This window comes from Helianthus annuus, chromosome 15 (genome assembly GCF_002127325.2).
Source record: "Helianthus annuus cultivar XRQ/B chromosome 15, HanXRQr2.0-SUNRISE, whole genome shotgun sequence".
NCBI lineage: Eukaryota > Viridiplantae > Streptophyta > Magnoliopsida > Asterales > Asteraceae > Helianthus > Helianthus annuus.
This window is the reverse complement of record NC_035447.2, coordinates 2,950,625-2,971,433: the sequence shown is the minus strand read 5'-3', so window position 1 is coordinate 2,971,433 and position 20,809 is coordinate 2,950,625. Positions and strand designations below refer to the sequence as shown.

General features: G+C 36.7%; 1 protein-coding gene across 1 annotated transcript; it reads right to left on the bottom strand.

The window, feature by feature from the left end:
- Positions 1 to 573: 573 nt before the first annotated feature.
- On the bottom strand, positions 574 to 17,573 carry LOC110910045 (bromodomain and WD repeat-containing protein 1). Its single transcript, XM_022154756.2, has 21 exons — positions 17,327 to 17,573; positions 15,207 to 15,716; positions 12,956 to 13,195; positions 11,818 to 11,927; positions 11,652 to 11,729; positions 11,436 to 11,542; positions 10,698 to 10,792; positions 10,383 to 10,605; positions 10,232 to 10,300; positions 10,053 to 10,131; positions 9,768 to 9,936; positions 9,018 to 9,088; positions 8,820 to 8,900; positions 8,347 to 8,417; positions 8,110 to 8,266; positions 7,954 to 8,008; positions 5,505 to 5,884; positions 4,548 to 5,411; positions 2,870 to 3,433; positions 1,881 to 1,939; positions 574 to 993 (listed from the first exon to the last, which is right to left on the bottom strand). The coding sequence occupies exons 2-21, from the start codon at positions 15,709 to 15,711 to the stop codon at positions 798 to 800; spliced, it is 4,173 nt and encodes a 1,390-aa protein (XP_022010448.1). The 5' UTR covers positions 15,712 to 15,716; positions 17,327 to 17,573; the 3' UTR covers positions 574 to 797.
- Positions 17,574 to 20,809: the final 3,236 nt, after the last annotated feature.

The window sequence follows — 20,809 nt, the reverse complement described above, 5'->3', positions numbered from 1 at the left end:
TTACAGTAAACCAAAATGACAGTTTTAACAAGGTAAAATGTTTCGTAAAAAAATTTGAAAGCTTGAATTAAGATATACCCTCTTACTATTTTCTATAACGTTGTAAATTTATATAAATCAAATTCCATTTTTCATATACAACTAATTAACAAGAAAAAATATTTATATTAATCAAATGCAATATTAAAAAAAAATATATATATATATATATATATATATATAGATAAAGTATAATGTACATCAGGGCTTAACCTACATTAACATACATGACAAAAAATATAACGTGCGTTATTATCATAGAACGTGCGTGATTATAGTCCCATGCGTGATTATGTGGTCCCATGCGTGATTATGTGGTCCCATGTGTGATTATGTGGTCCCATGCGTGATTATACCCCTGATCCAACGGTTACCATTGTCTCCTACATGATGTATGATAAGGCTTTTTGTATGTTAACCTTACTCTATATATATATATATATATATATATATATTCCTCATTGTTAAAATGTTTTTAAAAATGTTGGTCAATGGTATTACCTCATTTTACGGAATTACAAGTGAAAAAAAAGTAAAAAAAAAAAGTGTGCAAACTGTATCAATTAATTTTAGTTAGTTTGTACATAGTTCAAGTACAACTTAAATGCTCTATTTTTGTTTGGTTTCAACAAAACCGGTTCATCCCAAACAAATGGACCTCCACCTATTTTTGAACCGGGTTAAATTATATATTTGACCGGTTCACCAAACACTCTAAATCTGTTCCTAACTTAGAAAAAAAAAACAGTTTCATTTCGCTACAATTTTGACAATACTCTTTCAAACCGGCCCCACAGACGCTTCATTTTCGCTTTCATTTCCACGTGTTTCGTAAAATAAGTTTCGACATTCGATAGCATCACTTTGATGTCGTGTTTCATCGCTTCCAAGCTTCGGTAATACAAGTTTTTTACTCTTAGTTCGATGATCTCAAGAGTTAATGGAACCGGAAACCTGAAAGTAAGAATTCGGAAAAGGTAATGGAAATTTGAGTTAGGGATGTTAAAAAAAAAAAAAAAAAACCATTGAAACCGACATAACTGCCCAAACCAAGTTAAATCGACCAGCTCGGCTGGGTCAGGAGTAACATGGTTCGGCTTATGGTTTGTAACAGGGCAGGAAGACCACACCGCCATAATATTAATAAAAAATGAGTAAAATGCCATTTTCGTCCCTGAGGTTTGGCAAGTTTTGCAACTTTCGCACAAAAGTTTGTTTTTTCGCATCTGGATCCAAAAGATTTGAAATCTTGCCATTTTCATCTGGATCGTTAACTCCATCTATTTTTCTCCGGGGTATTTTCGTCTTTTTTGTTAACTTAAAGGGCAAGTCGGTCTTTTGAATACTTGTACATTATGTTAAATGCTTGTACATAAAGTGAGACCAAATTGCCTTTTAAGTTTACAAAAAGGACGGAAATACCCATGACTTAACAGAGAAAAATGGATGGAGTTAACGAGCCGGATGAAAATGACAAGATTTCAAACCTTTTAAAATCCAGACGTGGAAAAACAAACCTTTGAACAAAAGTCGCCAAACCACAGGGACGAAAATGACATTTTACTCTAGAAAATAAAATATTTTTTCCACGTATATGAAACTAACAATTATAATACGTATAAGTATTTATAATTACAATACATATAGATTATTAATTTAGCCGAATACATGCTCTTAAATTTTTTTTTCTTTTTTACGTTTCTCATACACCCTTTAATACTAAAACGTTTGGCCGGTCCAGCCGACGCAGCCGAACCGGACCGTAAATATTCCTAATTGAGTATGTACAGTTGACCCAAGAAGTCAAACAGATGGGAATATCAAAAAGTCAAAATCTTTACCTGTTTATATAGTCTAGCCTCTCTGAAGTTTGTTTTAACTTCTTAATCCCGTACTTGTCCTGCAAGTGTTCAAATAAATTCAGTTCTACGGCCCATTAGAAAATATATATATATATATATATATATATATATATATATATATATATATATATATATATATATATATATATATATATATATATATATATATATATATATATATATATATATATATATAGCAGAGGGTTGTCTGCAAATGATGGTTTTTTGCGAGAACCAAACTAACAATATAAATGATTAACTTTCCATTTAAAAATACAAGAAAATGGTTAAAATTCAGAGTATTCTAACATTAAAAAAATATATATAAACAAAATACGTTTATTCATATAACAAATGTGTAAATCATGTGTAGTTAAACATTTAAAATAAAAATCTTAGAGCAAATTAGTATTAATCTTTTTTTATGTACATAATTTGTATGTGAAAAGTAAAAGTTTTTTTTAAAAAAATATGAACCATGGATAGAAAAAATAAAAACGATTTAGGTTTGTTCCTTCTGTTCTCTCAATAAGTTAGTCATATTGGCTGTAATCGAGCCGAGTCGAGCCAAGCCGAGCGAGGCTTGGCTCGAGCTTGAACTTAAACGAGCCAGCTCGGCTCGGTTATTTTTTCGAGCTGAAAAGTCGAGCTCGAGCTCGGCTTGTAGAAACTTCAAGCCAGCTCGTTAATTTTTTTTTATATTTTTAATATTTCCTTTTACACATATTGGTAGCATAAAAAAATTAACACACATTTCTAAAGAAAATATACACATATATACACGAGCCACAGAATCGAGTCACGAGTCGAGTGAGCCGAGCACCCTAACTCGAGCTCGGCACGATTACAAAACGAGCTTTTTTCGAGCGAGCCTCAAGCCGCGAGCTTTTTGAACACCCCAACTCGACCCGACCCGACCCAACCTGACCCGTTTGACTTGTTACCAAACCCTGATAAAGTAAAATTACCTCATTGCCCCTAGCGGAATACTCTAGCTTGGCAAGCAAAGAAATCATCATCTTTCTAATATCGGGATCAATCCCGGGCTGCTCCCATTCACTATCTTCATCCTCGAATTCCCATGGGCTATGCCGTACGTCTTCCGCTTCATATTTAACAAGATATCTTTCCCACGGACTTCCGGGAAAGTCAACTGATTTATCACAAATGGAATCAATAGAACCATGCCACATACTTCCACCACCGCCCTCATCCTGCCACCACACCGAGCATTTATCACCCACATTCCAGTTTCTTTCAAGCGAATTTTCGTAACGCGTTCTCTCAACCAAGAATTCAGGTTGGCCGTTCAACTCTGGTAAAGTCAACGTGAATGATTTACCCGACACGTCAGATAACGGATCGATAAACTTGAGCTTAAGTTTACAACCGCTTTCCCCGGAGCCCGCCACGGTGACGTAATCCAAATGATCAACCAAACATAATTCCATGTCTCTAATAATTTTGTTTTTAAATAACGCCCATGGCTCACGTTCTGACGAGCCTACCGAGTCTATGTACTCTTGATGACCCTGAAATATAAACAGTCATAATTATACGAATAAAGAATTATGAATAAAACATAAAGAGTAAAGTACACAGATAGTCCCTGTGGTTTTCCAAAAATTTGGATTTGATCCCTAGCTTTCCAAAAGTACACGCATGGTCCCTGTGGTTTGCACTTTGTAACGTATTTAGTCCCCAACTTTTGCCAAAAGTACATGGATGGTCCCGGCGGTTTGCACTTTGTAACGCATTTAATCCCCAACTTTTGCCAAAATGTACATGGATGGTCCCTGTGGTTTGCACTTTGCAACGCATTTAATCCCTAACTCGGACCTCCTGTCCCTAGCTGTCCAAAAGTACACGCATGGTCCCTGTGGTTTGCACTTTGTAACGTATTTAGTCCCCAGCCAACAAATCTAAAGGTTTCAGGAGGCCCGAGTTAGGGACTAAATGCGTTGCAAAGTGCAAACCACAGGGACCATCCATGTACTTTTTGGCAAAAGTTGGGGACTAAATGCGTTACAAAGTGCTAGGGACCATCAGTGTAATTTTGAAAAGCTAGGGACCAAATCCAAATACTTAAGCGATCTATGTAATTATAAAAAGCCAAAAACTTGCTGAATGACGGAAATGCCCTCCTAAGGGAAGACATAATTACCCTCTATGACGTGTCAACATATTATAGGTTAAAAAACAATCCTGTATACTTTTTTAAAGTCGGTGGCATTTTTGTCATTTTACAACTTTTGCGGCATCTTTTTGGCCAAACTAAGGATAAATAAAACCAAGAGTAAACTTCCGTTTTGCTCCCTGTGGTTTGGTCACTTTAACGGTTTTGCTCCAAACCTTTAAAAATAGCCATTTTACTCCCTAATGTTTCGGTTTTTTTGCCAGTTTGCTCCCCGCCTCTAACTCCATCCAAATTGTTTGTTTTTCCATTTTGCTCCCCGCAGGGAGCAAACTGGCAACAAAACCAAAACATCAGGGAGTAAAATGGCTATTTTTAAAGGTTTGGGGCAAAACCGTTAAAGTGACCAAACCACAGGGAGCAAAACGGAAGTTTACTCTAAAACCAAATTTATAATTAGATGGCCAAAAAAAGGTCTTTTTTTTCAAAGTTAGGGGCATTTTTGTCAATACCTGTCTAAAGTATGCAACTTCATCACCGAGTTGAGGAATATATCGACATCTCCCTTCTTGACCCGACAATAAAAGCCAATTGGTTTTGCCGAGTTGATCGTTCGACTTGCTTCCGGAACCACTTGCCATAGAACTATTAGAAACGATTAAATGCAATGGATTCTTGCGACTTTGAGGTGCATCGTTTGTTTCATGAGAACTCGGTTGTCGTTTCATCGCGTCAACTTCTGTTGAATTGTCGTTTTCTTTAGCGTTTTGAGTCTTGAACTTGAGCTTGATAGTCTTTTTCTTTTGAGGACCCGTATCATCTTCTTTTTTCGTTTGAGAGCACTCACCACTCGACGATTTAATTCTTATTATCGTAGGCTTGGTTGTATTGTGGTTTTCGGACGGTTTTGACCTTTCTTCTTCTTCTTCACGTCTTGAAGACGTTGACGGTTCATTGCATCGGTTGAGGGTAGTTTGGGTATTTTGGGAAACCGGTGACTTTTTCGGTAGGGAGATTTTCAATACCAACTTCGGTTTCGACTCTTTTGACTCCGGTGGGATCGAAACCTTTGGCTTTTCCTCTTCTTCTTCTTCTTCTTTTTCTTCTACTTCTACTTCTTCGATATCGGGCTCGCTTTCCGACGAATTATGTTCCGACACCGACACGTACTCATCTTCTTCATCATCACTAATATCTTGTGACGAAACTTTTTTACCGTTTCGTACAGAAGCCCGCTGAGCTCGTGATGACGTCACTTTTGCGTTGTTGCGGTTGTTTCTAGATTTTTTTGTTCGCTTGTTTCGAGATGAAGTCCCGTCGTGCTCGTTAGTGTTCCTTCTTTTAACACGCCGTCCAGACGAAGACGTCCATTCCGACTGAAAATACATATTATTATTTACTTGTTAGAAATCAAATAACGGGTGGGTATTAAACTATTAATGTATTGTTATTTAAAGAATTGCACTTACATCCTTTGGTTTCTTTCGTTTTGACCGTCGGCGGGACCCGTCATCGATATTATTTCCGCCACTGCTCTCTGCCGCATCACCCGAGCTATTACCCGAAATCGCTTGTTCATCTTCACTATCCTCGGTAACATTATATTCTGAATCGGTACTGTCGATGATGATGTCATTTTCCGGTTCCCAAAACATGGCGTCTAAGAACTCCGGTGGCGGTTCCGCCACCACATCCAAGTCGGCCAATGGTAACATGTGATATTCTTGACCTAAACCGATATCGGTACCAACTGCAAATTTTAGAGATGGCGGACGCCACTCTAGTTTAAGTGCACCTAACCGTCGTCTTTGGTAGTTACTCTGATACGGTTCGGGATACGGAAGCATGCCTAACATTAAGGAAAAAAAATTAGAATAACTAGAAAATCTTTCCCGCGCGTTGCGGCGGCGTCGAAACGTAAAGTGACGTGAATTTATACTGTCTAATGAAAATGTATTATAGTTGACCCGACTCGTTTCCGAACAAATTTACGTCAAAACGTAGACCAACTGAAAACATACATAAAAATAAGCACGAAAACGTTTTACATTTGACCCGACTTATTTCCTAAAAAGAATTACATCAAAACGTAAGAATACAATGTTTTTTTTAAGTTAAAAGATGGTACCGCGTTGTGGCAGCGTTCAAACGTTAAGTAACTCGAATTTATATCGTCTAATGAAAACATATCATATTTAATCTGACTCGTTTCCAAACAACATTTTCGTCAAAACATAGACTAACCGAAAACGTACATAGAAATATGCGCGAAAACATATTATATTTGACCCAACAAAATTACGTCGAAACGTAAACCAATTTGAATTTATACCGACACGTACATATATACAAATAAGCACACTTAAAACTCGACGAAGTTATGATGACATTTCATAAAGTTTTTAGAAAATTAAGGGGTGGAAGTGTAAAAACTGAAAGTTAAGGGTTTAAAGTAAAAAAAAAGTTACTATAGCTCCGATGTGACGGACGCTACAGTAACCCAACTTGTTACAAGGGTTTCTTGAGTTTTTTCAACTCAAGTGGGTTTTCATTTTATCCTTCCCCTAGATATATATATATATATAGATATATATATATATATATATATATATATATATATATATATATATATATAGGGGACCGCTAGAATGAGAACCACCTCGAGTTGTAAGAACCGCGAGAACTACACCCCACGGAGGGGCGTTCGGCGCGATTTTTTTTTTACAAGTAGATGTGTGCATTATAAACACGGCCGTAAAAAATCACGGCGAACGCCCCTCCGTGGGGTGTAGTTTTTTACACCTCAAGTTTGGTGTTTTTTAATTTTTTTTTCTTTTTTCTTTTTTTTTCACCAAACTTGAGGTGTAAAAAACTACACCCCACGGAGGGGCGTTCGCCGTGATTTTTTACGGCCGTGTTTATAATGCACACATCTACTTGTAAAAAAAAAATCGCGGCGAACGCCCCTCCGTGGGGTGTAGTTCTCGCGGTTCTTACAACTCGAGGTGGTTCTCATTCTAGCGGCTCCCTATATATATATATATATATATATATATAGGGTAATGCTAGACAAAAAACCCTAAAATTCTTAGAAAACTCTGGAAACCCAAATCTCCCCCCATTTTTACCCAGCCTCCCGACATTTTTTTTTTGAAAAAAATTACACATGTAATATACATGTTTTAGAGTGTTTTGGGCCAAAAAAATCAAAAAAGCGCCGAAGGGATTTTTTTTTTTTAAAATAAACAAAATTCAGTGCCTAACATGTGTTAGACAAAAATGCTGAAAGTTGCTGAAAATTTTTTTTTTTTAAATTATCCCTTCGGCGCTTTTTTGATTTTTTTGGCCCAAAACTCTTTAAAACATGTATATTACATGTGTTATTTTTTTCAAAAAAAAAAAAATGTCGGGAGGTTGGGTTTTCTAGGGTTTTTTATATAGATAGGGTTTTCTATCTAGCCCTACCCTATATATATATATATATATATATATATAGGGTAAGGTTCATGCAAGAACCACCTTTATTGCGAGAACCGCGAGAATCAATGTGAACACAACCTAAAGTAGCTAAAAAAAAAACCTAACCCCCCCCTCCCCCCCCCCCCAAGCTAAAATGCTAAAAACTAAACCCCCAAAACACCTAAAAAAATAAAAAATAAAAAAAAACACACAATTTTTTTTTTACTATTTTTTACATTAAAATCGCTACTTTTAGTACTATTTTTTTGGCTACTAAAAGTAGCGATTTTTTTATAAAAAATGTTAAAAAAAAATTGTGTGTTTTTAGCTATTTTTAGGCATTTTTGGTTGTGTTCACATTGGTTCTCGCGGTTCTCGCAATAAAGGGTGGTTCCTAACGGATCTTTGTCCTATATATATATATATACATATATATACATATGATTATAATTAGCATACTTGAGTCACAAAGAGCATCTTGAATATTCCTTCTGTAGGGAGGAAGTTGTGTCTCCTGCATGAAATGCGTCTCTACTATCAGACAAAAGTATAAATTTCTAGACATCAACGCGGGAAAAACAACGGGTCAAAATCGCCACATCGTTGACAGCTGACCTCATCAACGGCGTTTCCATGAGCATCCCGTGCAAGAGGCCGATAATCGCCAAGGAAAAACTGATCATATTTGGCATCCTTTTGCGACTCTCCTTGCCCTGTATTTAGCAAATATATTTGCCCCACGTCATCCGAAAGTACAACCGAAGTCCCGTCCCTGTGATTTCATTAAGCACATGTCAAAATTCACATACACGAAAACCGAAAAACGTAAACTCAAATTTACACGTCACTTACGGGGAAAACTTTCCATCGACCAATTTAAAACGTCCAATTTCGTATATACGAATAGGTATGCCTTCCCATATCTAAAAATATTAAAAAAAAAAACATAACATTAAACTCGCGCAATATCTAAAATAGAGTTAATTACTGTTTTCGTCCCTAGTTTGTCAAAAATCACTATTTCAGTCCATTAGTTTAAAAATTGCGATTTCAGTCCCTGTGGTTTCACTTTCATAACCATTTCAGTCCCTGTGGTTTCACTTTCGTAACCATTTCGATCCATTTATTCTGAAAGTACAGGGACTGAAATGGTTACGAGGTGGACTGAAATGGTTACGAAAATGAAACCACAGGGACTGAAATTGCAATTTCTAAACTAATGGACTGAAATAGTGATTTTTGACAAACTACAGGGACGAAAACAGTAATTAACTCTCTAAAATATTTAAAAGCATTACAAGATTGAACTAAAAATAGCAACTTACATCCCAAATTATCGTCTTCCCGTCATAACCGGAACTCATTGCAATTCGCGGATTGAAAGGATGAACATCCAAAACGTAGGTCTGCATGTAAAATTTAACAGAAATTCACAAGTGGTAAAAAAATACACTTAAATTGATGTTTGTTGACTTAATCGGGTAGAAGTCAAACGTGTTGAAAATGATATTTTCACAACTTACGGATTCACTATGACCCGTCAAGGAATGTACCAAGCGACCGTCACTAGCGTTCCAAACACATATCCTGCAATCTGAACAATATATACATTATATATGCTATTTTGTCACATAAACCAACTTTGGCCCCTCAACTTTAGTATTAACCAACTTAGCCACTCAACTTTAATAATGACGTGTTTAACCCCTCAACTTTGGTAATAACATGTTTAGCCCATTAACTAAAACAACTTTAGCCCCTCAACTTTAATAATAACATATTTAGCCTTTTAAATAAACAACTTTAGCCCCTCAACTTTAATAATAACATATTTAGCCTTTTAAATAAACAACTTTAGCCCCTCAACTATAATAATGAACAACTTTAGCCCACAACTTTAATAATGACATGTTTAGCCCCTTAACTAAAACATCAAACAACTTTAACTCTCGCGATTTGCTTATTTTTATCTACATTTCGATCCCTCTGCGGAGCGTGGGTGGTAACCCACTAGTTTATACAATAAACCAATTCGGGAGAATTTCATATATATCCTTCAAAATTTCATGATATAATATTTATTCTTTCAAAATAAAAAATAAAAAACTAAAAACAACATATATATGCATTTTATGGTAGATATTTAAATTTAGAAAGATATATACAAAACTTTGAACTTTTAAAAATATATATATTTGTGACATTGATTCTTTTGAGTTTAAACCTTAATTACGAAACATAAAGATCAATGAACATGTAAAAGTAAATATTACCCATGATGGCAGCAAGCACAAAACGATTATCGAGACTCCATACAATCATATTCACGCCGCGAGGAGTTGGAAGAAATCGCTGACGTGGACCGCCACGGCGTGGCTGAGGTGGCATCGGTGGAGGGGGAACTTTCAGATGATACGCTCGTGTCCACCTTCCAACTTTTCCCTGCAACAACTCAATAATAATAATAATAATAATAATGTTCGAATGCAAAAAACGTTAGAAAATAAATAAATAAAAAAAAAAAAAAAAACTTGAATTACATCTATCGTTGAACTTACATGAGATTTACGTGATTTCGGAATCCAAATAATTGCGCTGCCATCACGGGAACATGTAACAATGTTATCATGGCTATACCTGCTCAGTTATTTCAATATACGCAAAAAACTAGAGTTATTATGAACTATAACCATATTTCATAATTAATTAAAAAAAGAAAAAAATTAATATAACCGACCATGAAGTTTTTAGTTTTGGTACTTTGTCATCGGCCAAGGTGTCTGACCTTGAAGCCACAGCACAGCCACTGCAAAAAAAAAATATATATATATATATTAAAAAAAAATAAATTATTGAATATATTTTATAATAAATATAAACAAAATAACCTGAATTGTACATAATTCACATCATTTTCATGACCAGCCAATACATCCATTTCGTGAACCGGTTGTTGCGAATCGTCTATGTTCGGTTTACAAGCACTCCAAACCCTAGCGAACGTATCAGAGCTACCCGTGACAAAAATGGTTCCGTTGGCATTGTAAGCGCAACATAGTATTGAATTGTTTTGTGGGTTACTCGTACTTGATGAAGGACCGTTGTTACTCCCTACAAATAACTCAAGTTGTAGATGATTTTCAAAAATAAATACCAATAATAATTATAAATATATAAGTGTTAAAGGTTACTCAACCACTAACCAGCAGCATCGTTGGTTTGCTTCGGGACGTAAATTCGTGCACAAAGTTGGGAATATCTAGCATCCCAAATCCTACAAGTGCCATCGTCAGATGATCTGCATATGTAAAAAACAATTTAGTTATATGATACTCGAGATGGGCTCACTAAAAGCTCGAATCGAGCCAAACTTAAACAAGCTCGATCCCGAGCCAAAAAATAAGCTTGTTTACTAAACGAGCCCGTGCTTCACTTATCGAGCTTGTGCTGGCTCGCAAGTCTAAACGAACTTATTATAGAATTATGACGAAAATAACTAAATAATATATATTACGTTTTTTATATAATTATAATTAATATATATACAGAATTAGGGTTACAAACGAACCGAACGTTCAGCGAACAGTTCATGAACTGTTCGTTCGTTTAATAAATGAACGAATACGAACACGAACAAGAAATTTTGTCCGTTTAGTTAAATGAACGAACGTGAATAGAGGCCATGTTTGTCCATTTATGTTTGTGAATGTTCGGTAACGTGTTCGATTATGTTCGTTTGTGTTAGATAGTTCATTAGTGTTATCAATTTTTATATTTTATTTAAATACTTCAAAATTCCGACAAATAAATTATTTAACAAGTGTCAATATATTATATATCTTGTTCATGAACGCCTGTTTGTGTTCGTTTGTTTTTCATTTGTGTTCATGAGCGTTCGTTACCTAATATTAACGAACAAAAACAAACACGAAGATACTTACGATAAAAGTTGGAAAACAGAATTATGTCTTGGGCTAAATGCAATGGCAGTAACAGCACCGGTATGTCCCCGTAAAACTGAAATAGGCATCCCATCGGGCAAACGCCACTAAAAAAATGTAGTACAGAATTACATACAACTCACAACGAGGCGAGCCCCGATAATAAGACAAAAAGGGCAAAAATGGGATTTTGCAATTTGGGTGAACATTACTTACAACACGAATATTGTAGTCGTTTGATGCGGATGCCACTAAAGTATTGTTTAGATTAACTGCTAAGTCGGTAATGTCACCCTACATCATAGAAACAGTTAACGAACATGGAGGTGGTATGATAACAGACAACACTACTAGTTATGTTATAAAAGATTAAAATTCATACTTCATGCCCACGACAGCTGGCAAGACAAAACGCCGTTTCCATTGACCAAATTTTGACCAAACGGTCATCTGATCCCGTGATCACATATCTTCCCGAGCGATCAAATATTGCTGAAAATCATCATAAACACGTTAATAAAAATATGTTAAATAACCACTCATTATAAACGATCATCATCGTAAACACCTGAATAGAGTAATCTATGCTATGCAGTTAAATCGGTGATATGTCATCGATATATCACCAATACATCGGTTATCGGTCCCCGTATAAAATAGGGTGTACCTATTGGCACACCCAAATGCCTATATGCACACCAAAAAGGGTTTTTTGTCCTATATGCACACCCTACAGTGTCGAGCTGTGGCCAAAGCGCGGCGTTTTGGTCCGGTCAACCAGACAAAAGACTGACGGGTGTGTGACGGGTCTGTTGACCGGACCAAAACGCCGAGCTTTGGCCGCGTTTTGGTCCTGTCAACCAGACACCCGGTCAGTTTTTTGTCTGGTTGACAGGACCAAAACGCGACCAAAGCTCGGCGTTTTGATCCGGTCAACAGACCCGTCAGACACCCGTCAGTCTTTTGTCTGGTTGACCGGACCAAAACGCCGCGCTTTGGCCACAGCTCGACACTGCAGGGTGTGCATATAGGACAAAAAAGCCCTTTTTGGGCTGACTATCTACACACCAAGTGTGCAAATAGTCTCCCCCGTAAAATATTGTTCAGAATATCGGTACCCATATTTATCCGTGATATTGACCGATATATCACCGATTTTCCCCCGATATCAGTACCTTTCTTCTTAGTTCTACCATTCGTCTTACTTCTTATTGATGCTACTAGTGTTTTAAGTCTTAATTGTTAATTGTTAGCGTTTTAAGTCTTAATTAGCTCCTACTTGCTACAATTGTTATTGTTTTGCAAGTTGCAAAAGGTTAATTTGTTAATGGTAGGAGAATATACGGAATTGTTAGTGTTAAATTGCTGCATATAAATTACACATGATATTAAAATTACCGATATCCCACAGCGATAACCCATACCTCAAATATCTGTCCTTGACCGATATCCGATTTTTTAAAAAATTAACTGCTTGGAATATATGTATAGAAAAAATTAAAAGAAAGTTGTTACCGTACCACAATAGACAGCATCCCGGTGTCCTCTTAACTTCTTTATATTTTGCATTTTTTGCACCATAGTTGACGGTTTAGCAATAGCATACGATGCAAACCTAATAGATGGAGCACGATGGTGTTTCGGAAAACCGCCTCCAATTTCCCGTAATCCAATCCCACGAACCTGATCAGCCTGCATGTGGGGCCACCGGAGATACACTGGCAAAGGCTTAACATGTGGGCCAGCTTCATTTTTGTTGCCTGTATAAAATAATACAACAAAAACGCATCCACTCATTAAAGGGTACTAGTAGGTAGGGGTGCAAACGAGCCGAGCGGCTCGCGAGCTACTCGAGATCGGCTCGAGAAAAAGATCGAAACGAGCCGGGCCTTATCGAGCCCGAGCTGAGCTTGAGCCTCAAAACAAAGCTCGTTTGTTTATCGAGCCCGAGCTCGAGCCTCACATGTGAAGCTCGTTAGGCTCGTCGAGCCTTATCGAGCCTTAGCTCGAGCTTTGAAAACAAAGCTCGAATCGAGCCGAGCTCGAGCCCGAGCTCTCATAAGTTAATCGAGCTCGAGCTCCAGCCTGGCCGACCTCGGGCTCGGCTCGGCTCGTTTGCACCCCTACTAGTAGGATTCCCGACCAATAGCGAGTATTATAACCATTTCGTTTTTAGTGCTCATATATGATTTTGTCACAATTTTATAGCATATAATATTTTTTTTACAAATATATTTTAAAGTTGATTACATAGATAGTCCTTGTGGTTTATTGAAAATAACACCTTTGAGTACTAACAAAAAACTATATAAGGGTATTTTAATCAATTTAGACTGATTTAACGGAAAAACTAACGGCAGTTAGCCTTAATACTCAAAGGTGTTAATAAATCGAAACCATAGAACCTAAACCTGTTACGAAAAAAAGTTAGTACTCAAAGGTGTTACTTTCAATAAACCACAAGGACTATTTGTGTAATTAACTCTAGTATGTAAATATTTTTTAAACTTTGTTACATGGTTAAGAAAACTTTTCATTTTTGTTATTATTTAATAGGCGAACATATTTGATGTAATTTTATACGAATATTATAACTATTTTATTCTTGTTATTCACTAAAGATTTTGCCACAGGCATTCTTAACATTAGGGGTGCAAACGAGCCGAGCGGCTCGCGAGCTACTCGAGATCGGCTCGAAAAAAAGCTCGAAACGAGCCGAGCATTATCGAGCCTGAGCCGAGCCTCAAAACAAAGCTCGTTTGTTTATCGAGCCCGAGCTCGAGCCTCACATGTGAAGCTCGTTAGGCTCGTCGAGCCTTATCGAGCCTTAGTGTAAACGAGCCGAGTCGAGCTTATTTAAACTTGTTTACAAGCCGACCTCGAACCTAAAAATAAGCTTATTTAGTAAACGAGCCCGAGCTTTACTTATCGAGCTCGCAAGCCTAAAAAGTCTATTATTTTTATTTAATATACTAATTAATAGATAATAAACAAGCCAAGCTCGAGCTTGATAAAATACAAACGAGCCGAGCTTTGAAAACAAAGCTCGAATCGAGCCGAGCTTTGAAAACAAAGCTCGAATCGAGCCGAGCTCGAGCTCTCATAAGTTAATCGAGCTCGAGCTCAAGCCTGGCCGAGCTCGGGCTCGACTCGGCTCGTTTGCACCTTACTTAACATTCAATAATATCAAGGAAAAATTACAAGTTTTGTCCTTTATCTTAATACCACTTATCATGCGGTGTCCTTTTTTACAAATTTTGACAAGTTTTGCCCTTTACAAGGAATTTTGTTGCACGTTTTGTCCTTTAGGCTTAACTAAGTTAGATTTTCTTGTTAAATCTTGTCACCCAAGGGTATTTTAGTCTTTTTACCCATTTATTTAATATTATTTAAAAGAATAAAACAAAATATTTTAGGGTCGACTCTTGAAATAAATGGGTAAAAAGACTAAAATACCCTTGGGTGACAAGATTTAACAAGAAAATCTAACTGAGTTAAGCCTAAAGGACAAAACGTGCAACAAAATTCCTTGTAAAGGGCAAATCTTGTCAAAATTCGTTAAAAAGGACACCGCCTGATAAGTGGTATTAAGATAAAGGACAAAACTTGTAATTTTTCCAAACTTACCTGGTTGGAAAAAAAAAAATCATTTTTGTTACTATTTAAATCGGAGAATGAATTCTTGTTATTTGATTACCAATTATAGAGTTAATTTATATTTAACGCTATCTTAAACAATCTTATAGTTTAGGAGTTCGTAGAACGACATACATCCAAGAAGCGAAAACGGGCCGATTCCAAGAAGAGTCGGAACATCAGCGGCAGTAGGTGGTGATTTTCCAAATATACCCCTTGACGGGGCCACATGCACGAGTAACTGTTTCAGCAGCTTCACCAAGTGATCCTTATCAATATGAGAATACCTTCGTGCAACGCCTTCGTAGCTTAAAGGGAACGAAATACCGTCATCGTTTTCTTCGCCTGTAACTTCACCGTTTCTCGAGTACCAAGCGTGATATCTCTTTGGCAAAAGCTGATATTCGAGAAGCTCGTTGCAAAATTGCGAAAACGTCCTTTGACACGGGCCCGCTGATAAAAAATGCATGATCAAAAAGTATATTTCTCTTAGGTCTACGTCTAAATCTGCTACAGCCGCATGACCCGTTACATTTTCGGGTTGATCTTGGGCTTTTGTATGCAGCCTGTCTAAAAAGCCCAAATGTTGTATGGCTGTCGACGAAGCCTTGTCGAAAGACGTTTGATTTCCTAACTCCATATCCCCTGAATCAACGTAATAATAATAAAAAGATTACGTTTTTAGAACGTGATAGATATTGGGCAACGTTAACCTGTTACGTTCTCAAAATGCAAATCAAATCTATTGATCGATATAGTAGATTCGATTTTCTGCTTTGTATAAGCAGAAACAGTTAATCAAGTGTAGCCAAACGCATCGTGGAAAACCGTGTTCGGAATGTACAGGGTAGCAGTGGCGGATCTAGAAAATCTTTATACGGGCAACGTTTCATATAAAAAGGGGTAACGAAATCGAAAAAACGTCAAATTTTTTTTTCCAAAATTTACACTACCGCCGGAGCGTAAAGGGGTAGCGGGGGCTACCCCTAGTAACATGCTAGGTCCACCCCTGCAGGGTAGTGAAAGTTTTAAATACAAAAGGGTCTTAACGTGCGACGGCGCGCGAGTGAAAAATAATGTGCGTAATCATGCAAATAAAGTGCATAATTAGGGTTGGGTATAATTAGGGTTAACCCAACCCCATGCGTAATTATGCAAATAACGTGCATAACTAGGGTTTAACCCAACCCATGCGTAATTATGCAAATAATGTGCGTGATCATGTATTATAACGTGCGTATTTTAAAAATGAACATGCGTATTTTAAAAATGAAAATGCGTAATTCACTCGCGCACCGTCGCACGTTAAGAGGCTATTGTACGTTAACCTTCCCCATACAGGTTAAAACAATCAAGTATGCAAAATGTGATTATCAGATAAACAGTTGTTTGAGTGTTTGGCAATTACCGTAAAAGTGTAAAACAATCAAAATCTGATAACGATTATTCGAGCGTTTGGCAATTGTGCATATTCAAGATTCAAGAAGTTACAAAGTAAATTATCAAAATCAGTCCAAATAAACAACTCCCAAACTACCGATTAACAGTACCAAACCGCGATAAGCAAACTTTCGGTAACCAACCCTAAACACCCGTAAATTAAAACAAAAATTAAACACTTCCATACTTAGATCCAGAGGCGAAGTATAGAAGGGGCGGGAGGGGGCGCCCGACCACCCGAACTTTTCGCTCAGTAGTGTTATAGATGTAGTTTTCTTATAGAAATTTTTGGGTATATACGTTTTCGACCCCCCCCCCCCGGTTATTCGGGTCAAGCTTCGACGCTGCTTAGATCAGTGATTCAAACCATCCCCTAAATCCCTAATTAAACACTTAACCATGCCAACTTTACAATCAAAAAACCTAAAAAAAACAAAAAAAAAAAAATCCCTATGCAATCACACCACTAATCAAATTTGGGATTAAATTCAACATCTAACAACAGATTTTAAGGGTTTGATATAACACAAATTCAACAATTACACACACACAAAAAAAAAAAAAAAAAAAAAAAAAAAGAAAAAAAACTGACTGAAACTACTTAAAAAGATGAAACCCAATTCACCCTCATAAGGGTTTCCCAAACTAACTAAAGCAACAACATACTAAAAAATAAAAAAATAAATAAAAATAAAAAAAACCCATAAATCAGTAACAAGATCTTGAATCTTTAAAGGGGCATTTGAGTAAAAAGGGGGATAATAACAAATAACAAGTTCAAGATTATTATTCTGAAAGATGTAGAAAGATCTCACCTTTAAGATTGATGTGGTCTAAGAGAGTAGTGGGATGTTGTAAAGATTGATTGTTTCCATGTTAGTTTGAGGTTTGACCAACGAGGTTCATGCGATTTGACGTTGTGGGTTACCTTAAAACTGGTGTTTTGAGGGCAAAGGATGAATCTTTCTGCAAATAGAGGGCATGGAGAGAGGCGAAGGGGAAATGGGTCGAAAATCTTTATGCTTTTTAAGGGAAAGTAAATGTAAACTTGTTGTTGTTCACCTGGGTTTTGGTCCTTTTGGGTGACATATAGTTTGATTTCTTGTTTTTTTTTTATTTATTTATTTTTTTTTTTTGTTCTTTTTGCCCCAAAATAGTGGCTTGTGGAAATTGATATGTTTGCTTTTATAGTTCACATGATACATCAATTGATGTTTTATACAAGTGTAAAGTATACATATGATCGGTCCTTGTGGTTGACCAAAATTTTGGATTTGGTCCCTGTTTTTTCAAAAATACACGGATGGTTTCTGTTGTTTGTACTTTGTAACGCATTTAATTCTCATTTTTTGTCCAATTTACATGGATGGTCTATGTGGTTTGCACTTTATAACGCATTTAGCCCCTAACTTGGACATGTTAAAACCTTTAGATTTGTTAGCTGGAAGCTAAATACGTTACATAATACAAATTACATGGACCATTTGTATACTTTTGAAAAGTTAGGTACCAAATCCAAATTTTGGTTAACCACAGCAAGCACCTATGTACTTTACTCTTTATACAAGGTTAACCCATGTTTTATATGTTTTGAAAACATGATTAACATTGTATATATTCTTTGGTTTTGGTTTTTGTTGATTTACGAAATTTAAAATTTATATACATGTCATAATAGTTATCTATAGCTTTAGTTCACATGATACATATGTTATACAAGGGTAACCCATGTTTTAAATGGTTTGAAAACATGATTAACGTTGTATATATTATTTGGATTTTGTTATTTGAGAACTTTAAAATTTATATAATTGTTGAATTTGCGCCTATTTAGAGACATGACCGGGGATAGGGGTCTTTTGGAGATCTCAAATTAAGGTTAGAGAAAAATGCCCGGATAGTCCCTGTGGTTTCGCCTTTTTTCACCTATAGTCCTCAACTTTCTAAAATTACCTGAATAGTCCCCAAGTTTTCATTTTTTGTTTCCGGATAGTCCCTGGGTCTAACTTCAGTTTGTTTTCTCTGTTAAGAGGGTGTGAAATGACAAAAATACCCTTTTCTTTAAAAGGCCAAACCACAGGGACTATCCGGTGTCACACCCCGATTTCCACGTGTCTCACCGGTGGGCCCGGTAGGGATTACCGTGACGTAGTTGGCAACAATATAGTCAAACCACACAATTATATGAATGCACAGCGGAAGCATAAAGATAAATATATTTCAACATTGAATGTAATATCAAAGTATCACCGTTGTTGAAATAAAATCCACAGGGGATCAATAATAAGATAAAAATAATTGTTCAACAGACGTAGGCATCTTAAGCTTGCGAGACTCTTTATTGATGCTAAGGAGAAATATCCAGCCAATTACGCTTAGTACCTGCATTTAGTCTTTTTGGGAAAATACGTCAGTTTACACTGGTAAATACATTCAACCGACACTTTGGTAAAATGTTTAATAAAATTGATTTGAATGCACAAGGCACAAACTCTTTATAACTTGGGATAATTTATAATTAAATCTTGTAAAGAATTACATGTTTACTATGCGTTCGGTCGCCCGGGTCGTGCCGGGTTAAAGTTTAATAGACACACCACATAGCATAAAACCGTGGCGGGAAAGCCAACGGCTGTACTTTTATAATTATGGACATAATGCCGGGTGTACGCCTACACCCGGATGTCAGGGTCGTGGCCATTTCGTAAAATGTTGCCAAGGATATCCGGGACATGGTCATTAAGCCCCCAAAGGCGTAAAGCCAACAAAACAAATTTTTAAACGGGTCACATTGATAATACCCAACTACTAATGAGTTGGGGTCAATTGCCCGACCAAGCGGTATTTTAAATACCGTAACCCAAGCCCGTATAACGGAAAATAAGTTAAAAGTATTTACCTTTGCAAGTATAAATCCTTAATCGAATAAATGCAAATATCTTTTACTGGCCTCCTATTCTCGAACGAAGGTTTAAAAATAACATATTAGAATCCTAACGGGTCTTTAATTTAGCCGTAGCTTAGACCGGTCAGTTTCAAAGGATAGTTACGGTTTAATCGCGTGAAAGGCGAAAACCGGGAATGGAATGTGATTTGGACCCAACAAGTTTGAAGACTTGTTTTATATGGGTATAATAACCACACTCTGGGTTTTGGGGTCAAAACAATATGGTTTGACCCGTTTCGGCTAGTTTATGTAAACTAGTTACACAAGCCGAACCGTGCGCGCAAAAGGCGTAACGGGTAACCGTAAGAGTCCTACACTGGTTTCCTAAGTCAATACGCTTTAAAGAGGTTGTGGTATCAGTAGGATACCTTCCATAATGCCCGTAACGAGTTTAAGTCCATTTTATGCCCCGTAGGGGTATTTCGGTCTTTTTAAAGATTTTAAAAGAGGTTTCTGAGTTCTACAGGAAATCTGAGTTTCCCGAACAGTTTATAAAGTCCAAAATACTTTATTTACTATTTGAAATCAGTAGCAACTGGAATTAGGTCAAAAGACCTTGTAGAACTCGAGTTATGTCCGAAAAGGGTATATTCGGTAATTACCGAACCGTTGCCATAACCGCAGGTTATGAGCAGGCTAAAAATAATTAAAAATCTTTAAAAATCCCAAAATATTATTTTACATCAGTGTGTAAAAGGTTTGGTGTCGAAATCTGGGTTTAGATAGGCGTTATGCTAATTGCGCCATTTAATTACTAAAGTTTCCGTAATTTGCGCTATTTAGCATAACTCCTATTCTGGACCTCGGATTGACATAAAATTTTAGGGACATGCTTAGAAATCAGTAACTAAGGTTATGGTCCTTTCACATGTCCGAAATTCTCGTTTTAAATTAAAAGGGGCGTTACGGTCAACTTTTAAGCATTTAACGGAAATGTGTAAAAGACTCGGACAAACAACGAACCGGTCACAGAGGGTTATACCATCATGTAACCTGGTCCTAAGAGAGTCCTAAGGCATATCTAAATCATACTTTAACGGGTCAGAACTGAAGTCAAAGCAAAAGTCAAAGGTTTGCGACTTTCGGCTCCGAACCGGGTCAAAACAATAAATGGTCGGATCAAACAAGCTTAGACTAGTTAATATACTTATTATCATGTTTTATGAGTGTCAAAACAGGTTACACGCCATCTACATTACTGATTATGCATTAAATCGCAAAATAGCATTTCTGTTGACTTTTTCTAAGCACGTTTGACTCGACATTTGGACTAGTTAGAGTGGAAATCAGAGGGTGCCCTTTTAGGGGTTTAAAGCCCACATGATTACCAACATATAACTACCTTTGATTC